The sequence below is a fragment of the Conger conger genome, chromosome 9 (assembly GCF_963514075.1).
Source record: "Conger conger chromosome 9, fConCon1.1, whole genome shotgun sequence".
Classification (NCBI taxonomy): domain Eukaryota; kingdom Metazoa; phylum Chordata; class Actinopteri; order Anguilliformes; family Congridae; genus Conger; species Conger conger.
In genome coordinates, this window is record NC_083768.1 from 31,872,856 (window position 1) to 31,889,722 (window position 16,867).

At 43.7% G+C, this 16,867-nt stretch overlaps 2 protein-coding genes across 8 annotated transcripts; one reads left to right on the plus strand and one right to left on the minus strand.

Annotated features, from left to right (window-relative positions):
• Positions 1–15: 15 nt before the first annotated feature.
• Positions 16–1,825, plus strand: LOC133136244 (transmembrane protein 14C-like). Of its 2 annotated transcripts, none has more exons than XM_061253559.1 (5): positions 16–461; positions 832–915; positions 1,106–1,207; positions 1,343–1,430; positions 1,600–1,825. In XM_061253559.1, exons 2-5 carry the CDS (start codon positions 840–842, stop codon positions 1,637–1,639), a joined length of 306 nt encoding a protein of 101 aa, XP_061109543.1. In that variant the 5' UTR covers positions 16–461; positions 832–839; the 3' UTR covers positions 1,640–1,825. The 2 variants fall into 2 exon arrangements, with proteins under 2 accessions (XP_061109543.1, XP_061109544.1); XM_061253560.1 differs by having other exon boundaries at positions 17–363.
• Positions 1,734–16,378, minus strand: LOC133136241 (serine/threonine-protein kinase MAK-like). Of its 6 annotated transcripts, none has more exons than XM_061253550.1 (16): positions 16,248–16,378; positions 13,693–14,011; positions 11,688–11,742; positions 11,230–11,351; positions 10,073–10,155; positions 9,670–9,802; positions 7,298–7,469; positions 6,774–6,941; positions 6,345–6,641; positions 5,412–5,590; positions 5,146–5,291; positions 4,691–4,825; positions 3,910–3,978; positions 3,617–3,736; positions 3,370–3,465; positions 1,734–3,070 (listed from the first exon to the last, which is right to left on the minus strand). In XM_061253550.1, exons 2-16 carry the CDS (start codon positions 13,791–13,793, stop codon positions 2,919–2,921), a joined length of 2,028 nt encoding a protein of 675 aa, XP_061109534.1. In that variant the 5' UTR covers positions 13,794–14,011; positions 16,248–16,378; the 3' UTR covers positions 1,734–2,918. The 6 variants fall into 6 exon arrangements, with proteins under 6 accessions (XP_061109534.1, XP_061109535.1, XP_061109536.1 ...); XM_061253551.1 differs by lacking the exon at positions 10,073–10,155 and adding an exon at positions 10,958–11,037; XM_061253552.1 differs by lacking the exon at positions 3,910–3,978.
• Between the last annotated feature and the right edge of the window lie 489 nt (positions 16,379–16,867).

The window sequence follows — 16,867 nt, forward strand, 5'->3', positions numbered from 1 at the left end:
TGGTTCTAAATTTGGAATCAAGATCATTACACGTTTACATAATACGATATGGGACTGATTGTGAAGTGGGTCGTTTCAGCTGAGACGATACGATTAAGGTTTATTTGACATGGAATTAAAGTTCGATAGAATTTACGATGAGAGGTTTGAACCCAATCTGAACATAAATAATTTAATCACGTTTTGCAGTTGTCAAACTTGTCTGACCGTGGCTCCTTCCGGATCATGAAACAAGACGTCCACAGACCGAGCTAGAAAACGTAGCTGGCTAACGCTAGAGAATTGCTGATAACGTCATCTAACTTGAGTGCATTTTCTCCGCATATTTGCGAGTCGACTACTGGCTGACGGCACGGTAGCAACGTATGTATTAAGCAGTGTTTTGTCTTCTAGCTAGCAAACGTATGGGTGTGTTTGTTTCTTAGTGCAAATTCCAAGGAAGCGCTCGTAGAACTGTGAAGGTAAGTAAAGTAGCTCGCAAAATGAACCGTCTTGCTGACAATATTGAAATGTAAGTCTGCTATGTGTTGGGAAAACTGTCCACCGTCACCAAAGTTCAATCGAAGTGGTGTCTAAGTGGTTCCTAGCCGTGCACATAATATTCATTCGGTTCGTAGCTAGCTATCCAACTATTCTATGAGGCGTGTCCAGAGTTAGCGTTAGCTAACTTTGTTTCAATTGAACATATTTTTCTTTGGGATTAGTCTTAACTTTTTTTGGCAGTAGACGTATTTTACAAGATGGTATTTACCAAGATAACTGCGTGTTTACAATAATGATCTATGGCTAATGCTAAACGTCGACTCGAGGCTAATGCACAGTTTCCTCCAGGTGTCAGGATGTCCGTGGACTGGTTTGGATACGGATACGCAAGTCTTGTCGCTGCGGGTGGGATTATGGGCTATGCGAGAACAGGTATACATTTTTAAATTGTTAAATACAGAAAAGGGCATGCTAAACACCGGTTTAAATGTTTAGTGAAGCATGTGGCTTAATGTCCATAAATACAATATTAGGTGTTAAACGTATGCTTTTTGATGTGCTATAACATCACAAACCGCATTCTTAAATAAGCGGTTTGTTCACCTTCCCCTGTGTTCTGCAGGCAGTATCCCTTCCCTGATTGCAGGCCTTTTCTTCGGCTTGCTGTCAGCCATTGGGGCCTATCGGATCTCTCAGAATCCACAAAACATTAGGGTTTCTCTTGGTGAGTCAGATGGGGTAATTGTTGTTGAAATGCATGACTTCGAGCCAATGCGGAGAATATTCAGTCAGGAACGTGTACTTGATCAAATATTTTATTTATTTTTCCTTTTATTATTATTATTATTTTGCTTAACAGCTGCTGCCGGAATCCTTGCTGTGATCATGGGGATACGATTTTTAAACTCTGGGAAGTTCATGCCAGCCGGACTTATGACTGGAGCAAGGTACAGTGTTGTAGCAGGACAGCAGGGGTCTACAGCTCTTACAACTTATTCGCCTTCTAAAAGTTGAAAATAAGAGTGGAGGCCCAAATATACCTTTTATTTAACTATAAATTATTTGTCATGCATGACTAGGAATTTTAACCTTATTTTTTTTGTCTCCCTTTCACAGTATATTGGTGCTGGTGAAGACTCTCTTGGGCCTGTTATAGGAACATCACAATGAATGATGGTCATCGGGGACACTTCTCTTAAATGTAGTAAAATTATGTCCTTTCTCTCAACACATTAATTGTCATACAACCGACCTGTTCTCACAGAAAAAGTTTAATAGGTCACATTTTGTAAAAAACAAAAAGATACATGGCAAATAAAATGGCAATTTTCTATAAAAACAACAGGAGACATTGATCAGTTTCTTTTGGCATTCTGCTGGTTTTATAAATATAGCATGCTTGGTATGTTCAGTCAGTTAGCCGTTTAGATGCATGCAGGTTTGAACCCCAGGGATTTATTCCGAAATATATCTACATATAGAAAGTTTACTATTCGTTTTCAAGACTGATTTGCATATATAAAAACAAAATTCTAAAGAAAAAGACTATAGTAATGTTAGTTTTAAAAAGATAAATATATAAAAATATGAATACCAAAGAGAAAAGTTTCTCTATAAATGTTTCGAAAACACTTAGCATGACATTTTTTCGTCTTTACACATCTGGCCAGATGGGTTTTATGATTTTAGTATTAGCATTAGCCTGCAATTATGCTTCTTTTTATGAATCCAATGAATCAGGACCCTGATCAATGCTGTGCAACAAGAAACACTGGACAAAGAAAGAGGCCAAAACAAAGAGGAGGAATTAAACCTCTGAAAACACAGCCTTGCTCGCTGAATTTCCCTGTATCTACTCCCATCGGAATATCACACAGAACATCCTGAACAACCATTTGTGATTATTTAATGCCAAATGAAAGTCTCATGCTCATTTATATAAAGTTATCATAGTAAATGGTAAACATAATATGCAAGTATATATGCTTAAATGGTCAATCAAAAAGTTTCCAAAACTACTCCCTCAATTACAAAACCCTTGTGAGCAGAAATGCCCGCGTCATGGCCAGACGAGTTTAGGTGCTTCCACGTTCCATCCTTACGACTTTCAACACTTTCATTTCAACACCAAATTCTTTTTTTTTTTTTAAATCGCCTGAATCAATGTGGCCAACTTGCATACATATATACTAAAAAAACCTCCCAAAAATAAGAGATGGGCATGACATCAACCAGTCCAAAGGAACCACAAGTCTCACTGTCCACAGTGGAAGTTTCAGCAGTCATGAAGGCCTCCGTAAGATGGAGAAGCCCTGTTAAAACAGTGAACAGGTCTTCCTTGTCCAGCCTGGGAGCTGTGAGTCTGTGGATGGGGCTATGAGAATCCACAGTATATGCCTTTCTGGGCAGGGTATGAGGGATCCTAGTAGGCAGAGCTACCGATGCCCCCCATATTTCGCTGCCCAGTCCACTCTTCCATGCACTGGCTGTATTGGGGGCGCTCTGGACAGAAGAGACCTTCCTGGCATTGTAAAGCTGGATGCAGGGATTTGGGATTTTGCCATCTTGCTTTTCCACCCTTCATACTCTGTAGCAACAACAAATAAATTAGAATGTAAATGCAGAGGAAATGTGTGTATCCTTATTAATGTACTGTATGCAACACACAGCATTTCAGGACAATCTACACCGAAAACAGCTTTGGGTTGGTTCAATATGAAAATGTATTTGGCCGAATGGACTGAATATTTCTCCAACCATTATTGAGGATTTGGAGTCTCAAATTAAACTTTCAGAATGCATTGCTAGATTTCCTATTGTTGTCCTTAAAGACAACATACTTTTCTGAATAAAAAAACGGTTGCCTTTTTCCTCTCTATAAATTACCTTCAGCTGTTTCAACCAAGGCCGTATTGGAAGTGGACTTAAGCTTGGATGGTTTCGGTTTATCAGTTTTAAGTTCAGCAGTGGGAGAAAGGTCAACTGAGAGCAAGGAAAAAAAAAACATGGAAAAGAAGTTAAAGGAAAAGCAAAGAGAGGCAGAAAGGAAAGGAGGACAGTGTACAACACAAAGAAAATAGATTGGACAGCTCATGGCTCTCTCTGTTGTGTCACTGTGATCGTTTAAACTTACTTGCAGACGTGCTTCCAAGGGGGGCCAGCTGAATCCTCTGTCCTGCAGATCCCACCTCCTTCTTCTGAAAGGACGACACATAACCTCCACCTGGGTTGTAGTTCGAGCTCATAAAGTGTCCTAAAGGAAAAGGGCGAGGAAAATGCTGAATACAACATAAAAAAACCTTCATGCAGTCTGACTGAACCATCATTCAAAACTATCTACTGTATATACAGTCAGTTCTGCATGTTTAAATTATTATTACAATTCTATTAACTTAATTTACTCACTCAGAGTGAAATGACAGGTACCTTTGGGCAGTTCTACTTTGTTGAGAGCCTTTTCTCTTACAAGGGATTTATCAGTAGGTATAGGGTCTTCTGTCCCCATGGCAAATGAAAGAAGGAATGAAGCACAGAGGTGAAAAACAGTAAAGAAAGGAAACCAGGTGAGAGAAATGGAGGAGAAGAAACTGAATGGAACTGAAGTCCACCTTGGACCATGCCTCCAGGAGAAGGATAATGAATGGTATTTATACCGCACTTTCACTCATCTCTTGGCCCCAGTGCACACACATTAGCTAAAGTGCACAGGGACGGATTTCTTCAGCCAGTTAAAATGGGGCTGATTAGGGATTAAGATATTTCTTAAAACTGATAATCACCAAGGTGACCTTCAAGAGAAATGAGGCTAGCAGACATGCAGGTAAATGAAAAATGTGAACAGTGGTAAAGACAGGAGATGGAGGGGAAAAAGAGGGCAAAGGCTTTGGTCCTGTTTGAGCTTTGATGATGTGGGCGCCCTGTAGACTGCAATCTGAGGAGGCACCTGATCTTCAGCTCTTGGCTTAACTGTCTCCCTGACCTTATGAATACAGAGCGAAGAGTAGCCAGATACCCAAGGCTGGCACAGGCACAGTGTGTGTATGAATAATACATAGGCCCTGCTTGACAATGCCAGAGGCTGCCACAAAAGCACTTGGGTTGAGTGAGCATAGAAGAGAACAGGCGAGTTGCCAAATTAGGCCGGAGTGAACACGACATCTGTAATGGTGACTATGGTGGACGTATACAGGCTGAAAGGGTTAAGTACCTGCATTAACTCTAGAGACGGACAGATCCGATCCAATGGGCCCCAGTGGTTTGTTCACTAGAGAGGTTGGGTTGCCCCATAGACTTCGCCCTGGCTCCTTGTTCCCAGTAAAGGATGTGTTTTTAGGATTTACTCCTGAAATAAAAGGAAAACAAATTTCATATGATACAATCACATTTTCTTACACCCGTTTCACCATCGGAAAAAAAAAAAGTCATTTATCCAAGATAATACAGCTGCCAGTCAATGTGCTGCTACAATCGCAAACTGCGTTGTGCATGCTCCAGCAACAAAGTCTTCATAATATGCTTTGGTGTAATACTGATTGTCATCCCTCCATAGTTTCTCACATATATTTTCAATTCATTCTTCTAGATGCAGAAAAATGTTTGTATGAAACTGCAAATGATTGATAATAGACTGAAAAACCGAGTTAGTGTGCGAGAGGTGTTTACCTGGCAGGTATCTGGACTGCCGCAGGTAATGCTGTCTGGCTGAGGAGTTGGAGGTCTCCGAGTCGGTCCTGTTGATGGTGGTGGCGGCAATGCTTGGCAATTTGATTACAGCAGTGTAGGTACTAAGCGGCTTTGGCTCCAGATGTCTGAAGAATCAAACATGATAGATGAACGGGTTTTGCAAATTTGCACATGCAATGTGTCATTAATATTTGCAAAAAGCACAAAAAAAGTCCTCTTTTGCTCAGACATGCGGGAATACTGACCCCTCCAGGGCTTTCTCCTTGATGGAGCCCATGCTGGGCTTTTTGGAGAAGGACACTCCCACGTCCGAGTCGTCAAACTCGTCCCAGCTGTCGAGCGTTTTCACGGCAGTCTGACCCCAGCGTCTCCGGCCACTCTTCATCCCGACCGCGCTGTTCTCGTTCCCCGACTGAGACGGTTTCTGAAAAGAAAAATACATATTTCCCATCAACATATTACACTATGCCCAGCAGAGGTGGAAGGTCCAGGTTCAGAAAGTATTTTGTTCAAATCACCCAGCTTTTATACCTTTTATTTAACTATAAAATATTTGTCATACATGACTAGGAATTTTAACCCTATTTTTTTGTCTCCCTTTCACAGTATATTGGTGCTGGTGAAGACTCTCTTGGGCCTGGTATAGGAACATCACAATGAATGATGGTCATCGGGGACACTTCTCTTAAATGTAGTAAAATTATGTCCTTTCTCTCAACACATTAATTGTCATACAACCAACCTGTTCTCACAGAACAAGTTTAATAGGTCACATTTTGTAAAAAACAAAAAGATACATGGCAAATAAAACAGCAATTTTCTATAAAAACAACAGGAGACATTGATCAGTTTCTTTTGGCATTCTGGGCATATTACACTATGCTCAGCAGAGGTGGAAGGTCCAGGTTCAGAAAGTATTTTGTTCAAATCACCCGGCTTTACCAATAAGCACAATTCTTCAGCCAGCAGGTAGAACTAATTAATGAAATGAACTGGCTGAGTTCTTTGGTGGAGCACATGGCAGGACTTTTACTTTCTGACCCCTGGACTTTCCACCTGGTGCCCAGTGTCCATTTCACACCCCGTCTCCTGAAGCATATAATCAACCGGCACTCCTCACTGCTTAAGGCTCTGACTGAATGCTGGCAGTTAAAATACAGCACCTGTTCAGCACTCACCACAGGGGGGCTGTTGTTTCTGGGACTGGGAGAGGCAAGCAGCTCCTGCCTGTGGCCATGGGACTGCAGGCTGTCCTGGGGCAGGGGGATCTGCTGCAGTGGCTGGTGGTGGGCCCTGCCGGGACCCGGGACAGGGGCCACGGTCTTAGGAGCTTGAGAATGCTGATCCGGCTTGCCCAGCGGGAGGGGTTTGGGCTCCGGGGCCTGGACTGTCCGCACCTGGGCCTTCTGCTGCCCCACGTACTGCGGGGGAGGGCCCAGCACCTGGCCCACCTGGAAATAGGGGTACCGCAGGGCCTGCAACGCACCCAGAGCACAGGGTTTTTAGAACAGAGCCTCAGGTTATAGGGGCCACTTTTTTACTGCAAGCTACTATGAACCCAATTACAGGCGTAGGGCAGCGGATGTGGTTTGGACGGAGCGCTGTACCTGGGCAGCGGTGGGTCGTTTCTGCGGGTCCCACTGCAGCATGTCTCTCATCAGAGAGATGGCCTCGCTGCTGGCGTTGGGGATGAGGGTTTTCAGGTTGGTGGGGACGCACTGGGGGAAGCGGAAGTTCATGGCCGCGGCCAGCTGGTAGCCCTCTGGCCAGTCGCTCTGGAGGAACAGAAGACCGGCGGGGTGAGTGGGAAGCAGGGAGGGTACACTGAGACACTCACACTGACACTGGGGCAATCGCTTAAAACAACATATGATACACAAAGGGTTACAGTGTTAGGGAAATTTCCCTCATGCTCATGCTCAGCCCTAACACATCATCAATATATGTCAATTCCTCCATTTCTGCCAGACAATTGTACATTTTAATTTGCATACTCACATTTTGTTTCTGAGCTTACCACTTGATGATATTCATAAATGCTTATTTAGAAAACAGAATGAATATGATATGAAACTGAAGATGTGTAACATGTATAGACTGGCATCATCGGGAGTCGTGCGGTGCCTCTGACCTTTTTGACCGTCCCCAGGACCTGGCAGATCTTGAAGATCTCGTCCACCTCGCTGTTCCCCGGGAAGAGGGGCCGCAGGGTGTAGAGCTCGGCCATGATGCAGCCCACCGCCCACATGTCTATGGGAGAGCTGTACACTGAGGAGCGCAGCAGCACCTCCGGAGCCCGATACCTGGGGCACAGCACAACAGACTGACTGCAGAACAGTCACACTGCACAGCAGACTGACTGCAGAACAGACGCCACAACAATACACAGCACAACAGACTGACTGCAGAACAGACACACTGCACAGCAGACTGACTGCAGAACAGACTGACTGCAGAACAGACACCACGACAATACACTGCAGAACAGACTGACTGCAGAACAGACACACAGCACAACAGACTGACTGCAGAACAGACACACTGCACAACAGACTGACTGCAGAACAGACACACAGCACAACAGACTGACTGCAGAACAGACACACAGCACAACAGACTGACTGCAGAACAGACACACTGCACAGCAGACTGACTGCAGAACAGACACACAGCACAGCAGACTGACTGCAGAACAGACACACTGCACAACAGACTGACTGCAGAACAGACACACTGCACAACAGACTGACTGCAGAACAGACACACAGCACAGCAGACTGACTGCAGAACAGACACACAGCACAGCAGACTGACTGCAGAACAGACACACTGCACAACAGACTGACTGCAGAACAGACACACTGCACAACAGACTGACTGCAGAACAGACACACAGCACAGCAGACTGACTGCAGAACAGACACACTGCACAGCAGACTGACTGCAGAACAGACACACTGCACAACAGACTGACTGCAGAACAGACACACTGCACAACAGACTGACTGCAGAAAAGACAAGCTGCAGACTATACACCGCAGCATAGACACTGCAGGCCTATGGAGCCACAGGAAAAACCCCTCTATTAATATGAAGCCTAGCGTATATACTGCATGTTCAGACATGGAATTTTAAAAAATTTAAATGTTAAAAATAACTGCACATACACCAAACTAGTGCAGTGCATGGAACTAATGAAGTGTTTAATCTGCTATGTCTATGGTATGTATATACAATAAGTAATATTTAACATTCATCTCAGAACTCACCTACACTCCACTCAACACAGTTTGTATCACTGGATAAGGTTCCAACATCATCCCCACCCAGTAATTCAACTCACAATCCTTCAGATCTCCAAACCATAATGTGACCAAACTATTAGTGAAAAATGCTGGGAAACTTAAGACTGTTATGGCAACCTTCTTTAAATTGCGTTTTCCTGACAAGCTCCAGTGTGTTAAAATAGATCATTTCAACCACTTTCTGCACGTGTGGAACAGTGGACTACCCTTAATCCCAGGTCTGTATGTCAGCATTAAGCCACACGAGGCGACGTTCGACCACGTGCTGGGGATGGGAGAATATCCGCAGTTAAGCCCCGAGAGGCTGAGCAAATCCTCAGTTACCTTTCCCACAGTTAACTCTCTCATTACTCGGCCAAGATTACTCCAGTCTCACGGCACGACAAGACAAATCTCAGAACGAGCTGATGCAGCATCGATTTCTTAAGTACTGATGTTTTCTGTGCCTTCATTTATAACTATCCTATCTGAATCATTGGATCTCTCCAGTTATTTATAGTAATCTCTCCAGCCACCTTCAAAAACAAACTACATTGCCCTTTAGGGGAAAGTGGCACGCACCAGCACACACGCAGCATTAATGTGTTCTGAAACACTGCAGGATAGTAGTTTCCAGTTTTTCTGGGGGGGAAAGTTAACCTCCTTTTCTTCGAGTAAGACACAGGGTGAATTGAACAGAAGAGAAGAGAATCAGATATTCTTGTATTGCTAATACACAGCTGATGCATACACATTTGTCACAGTTACTCAGAGAGTAACACTTAACATTTAACTTGAGTTTCACTACATATATTGCAACATAAATGTCTTGCAAGGAAAGAGAAATGTCAATGGTAAATGGTTGCCATTTATATAGCGCCTTTATCCAAAGCGCTGTACAATTGATGCTTCTCATTCACCCATTCATACACACACTCACACACCGACGGCAATTGGCTGCCATGCAAGGCGCCGACCAGCTCGTCAGGAGCATTTGGGGGTTAGGTGTCTTGCTCAGGAACACATCGACACAGCCCGGGCGGGGGATCGAACCGGCAACCCTCCGACTGCCAGACGACTGCTCTTACTGCCTGAGCCATGTCGCCCCTATAATGTAATCTCCGTAAACTCCATGAATTGCCTTGGATGCGGGCGTCAGCGAAGCCGATGACTAATGCGGCACAAGACGGAGGACACCTGCTGCTGCCAGATTACTCACCATCTCGTGGACACGTAGTCAGTGTACGGCGGCCGAGAGCGGATTTCCCGCGCTAATCCGAAGTCTGCGATCTTGATGAGCTCCGGACCCATGCAGAGCAGATTCTCAGGCTTCATGTCCCGATGGAAAAAACCTGCCCCATGTGACATGCAGTTATCTCTTAGGAAACAAGCCCTGCACATATTTCACTGCAAGCACAGTCTACGTGCTAACGTGCTAAACGGCATCCTCAATCAATCATTTTATCATACAATGCTGCTAAACGCTACCACAATGCTAACAAAAGGTTCTCAGTATCAGTCCAAAGTCCAGCCATGCTAAAGCAGAAGGAGTAGGAGAGACAGACAGACAGACGGAGAGAGAGACAGACAGACGGAGAGACAGACAGAGTTAGGAGTCCTACCATGCTTGTGGACAAACGCTAAGCCAGACACCACCTGGAACATGATGTTTCTGATTTCATTTTCAGAGAACATCTTATTTTCCCTGGCAGCAGAAAAATGAAGGAAGAGCGAAAAAGAGAAAGAAAAGATAAGGAAAACTGAATAGAAAAACCAGTGCATGCCATTCTCTGGGGATGCGATACCAGACCTCCGGGCACCGTTCATACGTGTGTTACAGCCACAGATTCTTAAATGTGCTGATTAATGAAATCCATATTTACTGGAGTTATATTTAGAGCAGAGGTTTGGCATCACAAACCCGACTGTTCCAAAAAGAAACCCAACTGTTCCATAAAGGAACAAGTATAACGGAGACCTCCAAACCTGGCATTTCTGCACACAAGCAGTTATGTAGTATGAATACTAATCAACACTAACCACTACAATATGTTTTAACAAGACAGTGAATGCACAAATAGATAGGTCAGTAACCAAACACAATTGGATCGGTGACCGGCCGTTGTGTGTGGATGCAGTGTGCATTAACCTGGACAGGTCATCAAGCTTTTCCCACATCTTTGGCAGACTCAGCTTGTTTTGGGATATGGACTTGCAGTATTGTGTACGTAGTAGTGTCTGCATGGCCTGACAAACCTTACCTTTTACAGTAATACCGGCTCTCAAGTATCCAAAATAGACTCTGATGCACCGTTTTTTGATCAGTTGCACCATTTATGTGCCACTGGCAGAGCGCCCGTGTGACGTGTATGTGTGTGTACTCCTCCTGTGCTATATTTGGTTTATCTATACACTGAACGCACCTATGGTCCTATGAGCAGAATGCCAATAGGCGCCAGACTCTGTGATTCTTGTTCCTTAAACCAGGGCCTAGAATGAAGACCTACCATGTTTATGAATAAATGACATCCCCTGTAATATCTGATACATTATGTTTCTGATGACTGACTCGGGGAACAGCTTGTTTCTGTAAATGAGAATCAATAAATCATAACTGACAGACACAACACAAACTTTGCATTATCTGAGCAGAAATTACTTCTTTTAGTCACTGCAGGGAAAGTACACTTGTGAGCTCATTCAAATAAACAGAACAGTAATTAAGGAATTTCTGTCTTGTGCTGTATTCAGTCATATTCCGCAGATATCAGATTCATACCTGTCTTTCATCAGTTGGTACAGATTCTCTTTCATGTACTCAAAGACGAAGTAGAGATGATCATTTTCCCTAATGACTTCCTTTAATTTCACAACATTGGCATGACTCAGCTTCTTTAGAGACTGTGAAAACAATGTGGACAGATTGGCTCAAGCAACACAAGCAACTCAAACGTGAACAGAAACGTCTCCGTCACAAAGATCTCAGGCCAAAACCTCACTCATATACACATGAACAGTCATGTTGCAGAAATCAATCTATGAAGACGGATTTACTCTACTTTGCGATGTCTGACATATGCTGTGAATCACTTGGGGCTGAAAACTCACTGTATGAAAGGTGATATACAACAAAAATAAATACTATTATCATCACCCCTGTGAAATGCACACAGGCCCAGCTGGTTTCACACATGTGACTGAATGGACCAGTGTGAAGAGCCCCAAAAACCCACTTACTTTAACTTCTCTCAGGTTCATACATTCCTCCCAAGAGTAAAACTTCCTCTTCATCCTGAAACATAAACAACAGAATATTACATGCAGTAAGCAAAACAATATCCTCGTAAAAGTAATTCAAAAAATATGCAGAGGAACAAAAAGGCAGTGGGACCTAGAACTGAAATCATCAATAAGTAATCAGCAGCTTTGACGGTGCCTGTTTGAGGCTGTAAAAAACAGAAGAACCTTGAGGTTTGGTTAGGTAGGTGAATTATTCAGACCTGACAACAATAACACCAATTTACTCATTCATTAATAACCCCTTTACCAGCGATAACAGCAGTCAACCTAGAAAAACAGAATGCAAACATGCCCTTCTGAATGGGATTTCAATGTCTGTACATCTTAAACCCATGACACCATGTCACTAATGTAGGCAGTACCAGGAAATATTTATTTATCTTTTAGCCTCTTCTTAACAAACAGTGTTGAGTGCAGTGCTTTTCTGGAAAAGTGAGCAAAATACATTTCACACTGACTCCCAACAAACATAATCTTTTCTTGTAACAATTAGTTTGTGACAGCCGCAAATGTTTCATTGTGTGTCCAAACCGCAGTTGCCTAGCAGCAGTGATTTTAGATAATCAGCTACAATAGGACCTAATTTAGCCAGGCAGCACAGCCATATAACAGTGAGCCACACAGTAGCAGGCAGGGTGAGGTGGAACAACTCCACACCACTGAGGAGGCACGCAAGCTCACTCCATGCGTTATGTGGCAAGTTCAGGCTTGAGGCTCACTCCATGCGTTATGTGGTAAGTTCAAGCTGGAGGCTCACTCCATGCGTTATGTGGTAAGTTCAGGCTGGAGGCTCACTCCATGCATTATGTGGTAAGTTCAGGCTGGAGGCTCACTCCATGCGTTATGTGGTAAGTTCAGGCTCAAGGCTCACTCCATGCATTATGTGGTAAGTTCAGGCTGGAGGCTCACTCCATGCATTATGTAATAAGTTCAGGCTCAAGGCTCACTCCATGCGTTATGTGGTAAGTTCAGGCTCAAGGCTCACTCCATGCATTATGTGGTAAGTCCAGGCTGGAGGCTCACTCCATGCATTATGTGGTAAGTTCAGACGCTACGGAAGCAATGCTACGCTCCACACTTTCACTCCTTTCACTGCAGGCAGACGGATCGCATTCCACAGATCCTTCCAGTTACAGCCATGCCAGGAGATTCTCTCAGCCCATCCATTATTCATCCCTGCATGAAAAATCCTCCTGTAAGCTGCTTCAGAGCCAAGTCCAGCAGGGTGGGGTTTGGAGGCAGTGGGGTGGGGTTTGGAGTTGGTTTGGAGGCAGTGGGGTTTGGAATCGGTGACGAGTTTGGAGGCAGTGGCGTGGGGTTTGGAGACAGTGGGGTGGGGTTTTGGAGACAGTGGGGTGGGGTTTTGGAGACAGTGGGGTGGGGTTTTGGAGACAGTGGGGTGGGGTTTGGAGACAGTGGGGTGGGGTTTTGGAGGCAGTGGCGTAGGGTTTGGAGGCAGTGGGGGCTGGCTGACATGTGGGTTAGTGTGTGGGCACATCACTGCAAGTTAAGCCCTCCATATATAAGGGTCAGGAAGTGGCCAGTGATCACCGAGCAGTTATCAAACATCGCAGTCTGTGTGTTTGAACAGGAGGCCTGGCTAACAGCACACAATGTTTGTTTAAGTCAGCACTACTGCAACAGTGCTTCCTTGTTTCAGACCAACCCGTAGAAACCAAGGCATTGTCTTACCAAAGGTAGGTTTTTGCACAAGACAACAATAGGGTCCTTATTCAACATAAAACGAATCCATGAATCAATAGAGGTTTTAGTAACAAGCTTTTTAATGTCCCTTTGGCAAAATGCTGATTACCATTAGAAATGCACCTGTATGATGACATAAGTCACAGGGAAGAGAGACAACAGATTTCTGAGTGAGTTTGAAGGAGCCCTGAACAAACTATTTAAAAGAATCTTTTAAACAAATGCATCTCCCACGTACCTCTTAATGGCCACCAGTTCGCCATTCTCGTTGCTCTTGCCCATAAGCACGCTGCCGTAGGTGCCATCACCCAGCTGCTTCAGGGTTGTGTAGCGGTTCATCCTGCCAGGGAGGAAGGCAGGCAGGCTCGCTGCTGTGCTCCGATACTGTTCTCCCACACTGACCGCCCGGTCCCTGGACCATGAAGTGGCAAGCTTCACCGAAGGAGCTCACAATAAGCAGGAACACCAAGAACACTTCACAGGAAACAGAGCCATCTCTCCTCTAGGATATCCCAACAAAGATCAGCATTGAGTCACCGACGGAGTGTCCCTCCATCCTGCATGCACACACCGGGGAAAAAAATGTGGTCTAAAGGTCTGTTCTGCAGCACAGTCAGGTAGAATTGGGCACTGACTCTCACACTGTCATTCTTTCAGTCTAATTTTTTAGAAAGAAAAGGAGAAGGCAGATGCTCCAGTGCCGGCAGCCCTGTAACGGGAAGGGGATTAAGGGCAGGATCTGCCCTATATACCAGGAAACACACTCAGCCAAGACGCTGCTCCAGAAGCTTCTGGCTATTAGTTTCATCTTGGTGAAAGCAGCATCTGACGAGTCCATTATACTTCAGCTCGCTTGGTTACTCTAAATCTCCTTTGCTGTCAATCGGATTCCGGCACTGTGATGGTACTGGTGCAAGACTAGAATGTCTGGTCTCCATCTGCCAGCCATCAGTTAGACATTGAAGGAAATTAAGTTTCTTTTTCTTTTTTAAAATGACCCTTGGAAGTGGATGGAACCATGTTCGACAGGGAAGTGAGTCTGGGAGCAACAGTATCCTGAAGTGAGTGAGTCCCAGCTCACTGGATCTTACTGGGTCCTTTCCAACAGCTTGGTGACCAGCAATCAAAGATGGTAAATCAGAAGAAGTAGCCCTTTCTTAGTAAGCAGATCTTAAGCCATTAAAGCAAAACTGGTTTATCAGGGGTAAGGAAAGAATTCTGGAAATTATTTGGTTTTGAATTACAATACACCATAATTATTCTGTCAGTCAGGAGCCAAGCCAACCAAGAAATTGTAGTGTTAGTAATTGTTCTTGTTCAGACAGTTGGCTATTGGCAGACTGCAGCCGGAATAAGATTACAGTATAAGGCAAGCAAAATAATGACCTCTCTGATTAAGCATACATCCGGTCTTTAGCTCCAATAATTGCCATATACCTAGAAGTTACAATTCAGATAGAATTTCACATTTCACATGTCAGATAAGCCATGGCAGATTCCAAGCTGACGTAAATGCAATAGTCAAATCAATAAATCGAGTATTTTTAGAGCTCTGCTCCGACCTGTTCAGAATCTGTGGGTGCAGAGTGGATATTAATATGGTATGGTTATTAACACATCGTTATTTAATGACATGTCCCATGCTGCCGGTTTTGTCGATGATTAATTGCTTTATACTGCAAGATAGTAGCAAAATTCAAATCCCTGCATCGGTCAAGTCTGAAATATGCCCCATCAGCATGCAACAGGTTAATTACACATTTGCTTTCATGATGTGAACAACATTGGAGAAAAAGCACGTTGTTCGTAAAGCGAAGTGTCTACAACAGATTGCTTGCCGTACTAAGCTTCTGTACAGAGTAATCTGAAAATGCGTTTAGAAGGAATTAAGATGGATGAGTCGAGGGGCGAATTACACACAACGAAACTGTTCCAAGGTCACAGCAGCAGTGAGACATGTATCATGTGTGTAGGTTTCCATCTACTTTAGTATAACTGTTAGAAAATATATAGCTAGCTATCGTTTATTTAAAAAAATAAAGAATAGTTTTGATACAACTAAAATCGCATCACCAGTCAAATGATTGGAATACGCAGGCAAGCTAGGCTAAAAACAATGTTAACTTTACATACAGATCTGCCTCAGAATCACTGACATTATCAAATACTTGGTAGACGCAGGGCAGGTCATTGTTAACGAAATAACACGCGTGAATTATGCACAATAAAGAACGATTATTAGCAACAATTTTACAAAGTAAAAATTGACACAAAACAACCTCACGAGTTAGGTGATGAATAACGTTAAATTAGCGAAAATTAAACGAATCTGAGTAAGATTGTCCGGGTGGCAAGCAAATCTGTTACTGCACTAGTAGGTGTCTCTCAAAGCGTTTCTGCAAGTTAGCGAACGTTAGCTGGATATCTCGCTAATTAAAACGTCCAAAATAAAAACATTGTAGCTACACTTCCAAATATCAGCACTTAAACTCTGCACAATAACCACACTCGTTTTCACCAGCGATTTACCAGTCCAGTTTGGTCACATGTAACATTACCAATGTTAACTAACGTTAGCTAACTAGCTAGAACGTCAAATATGTTTCTGATCCTGAGCGTGTGTAACTTAGCCATATAATGCGCTAGAGGTCTCAACAAAACAATGCAAAAAGTAGCTAATTTGCTAGCCAGCTATTTCCATGTGCTTTCACTGCGGTTTAAAATTTTTAGCTAGAAAATAGCTATAATCAAAGTTCCCTTTGTTGGTAATTTTCTCTTATGATATGGGCTTACCCTCTAATCGTTCCACTTTCCCACTTTGTTGTCTGTGAAGCGAGATCGCATTGGCGTTTATTATGACAAAAATCAGCCTCTGACCCCCCTCCCTGGCACAGGAAGGGCTGTGACTCTTTCTCCTTGGCAACGGAACCATAGACTGTATAAAAAAAATAGAACAGACTAAAAAAACAGAGCGAGAGAGAGCGCAGAGCCTCATGGGACTTGGTGTGTACGATGAGGTCAGTGACTACAGTGTGCTTCGGAGCCATGCTGTAAGGTCTGCATCGCTACCTCTACCGTGTGGCTGTCTATAAATACAGAAACAAATTCTTTCACAAACCATTCCCAGAACCACAGAGAAAGAGGTAAGAATAATATTGCCTACACTGGGAAATGTGGATTTCTCTTGTGGTGGAAATTTTTGGTTTAATGTCCTCTGTGTAAAGCTTGATCTAAAGGCGTAAGTTGGCCGAATGGACAAGAAATAAAAAGCGCAAGTTCACTTGTCCCCACAAGATGGCACAATATCATCAGTTATGGCACCGAAGAGCTCTACGATTTCACGGCCTGTTGATTGTGATCGTACTCTGCATGGTTTGCAACCTATACTACCCGAGAGATAGATCGGTGTGCAG

Excerpts from the sequence above, each read along its gene's own strand:
- LOC133136244 (XM_061253559.1), top strand. The coding sequence starts at position 840 with ATGTCCGTGGACTGGTTTGGATACGGATACGCAAGTCTTGTCGCTGCG. Across the intron at positions 916-1,105 it reads TATGGGCTATGCGAGAACAG|GCAGTATCCCTTCCCTGATT; the intron begins GTATACATTTTT and ends TGTGTTCTGCAG. Across the intron at positions 1,208-1,342 it reads AAACATTAGGGTTTCTCTTG|CTGCTGCCGGAATCCTTGCT; the intron begins GTGAGTCAGATG and ends TTTGCTTAACAG.
- LOC133136241 (XM_061253550.1), bottom strand. The coding sequence starts at position 13,793 with ATGAACCGCTACACAACCCTGAAGCAGCTGGGTGATGGCACCTACGGC. Across the intron at positions 10,156-11,229 it reads TACCAACTGATGAAAGACAG|GGAAAATAAGATGTTCTCTG; the intron begins GTATGAATCTGA and ends TTCTGCTGCCAG. Across the intron at positions 9,803-10,072 it reads AGCGTTTGTCCACAAGCATG|GTTTTTTCCATCGGGACATG; the intron begins GTAGGACTCCTA and ends CACATGGGGCAG.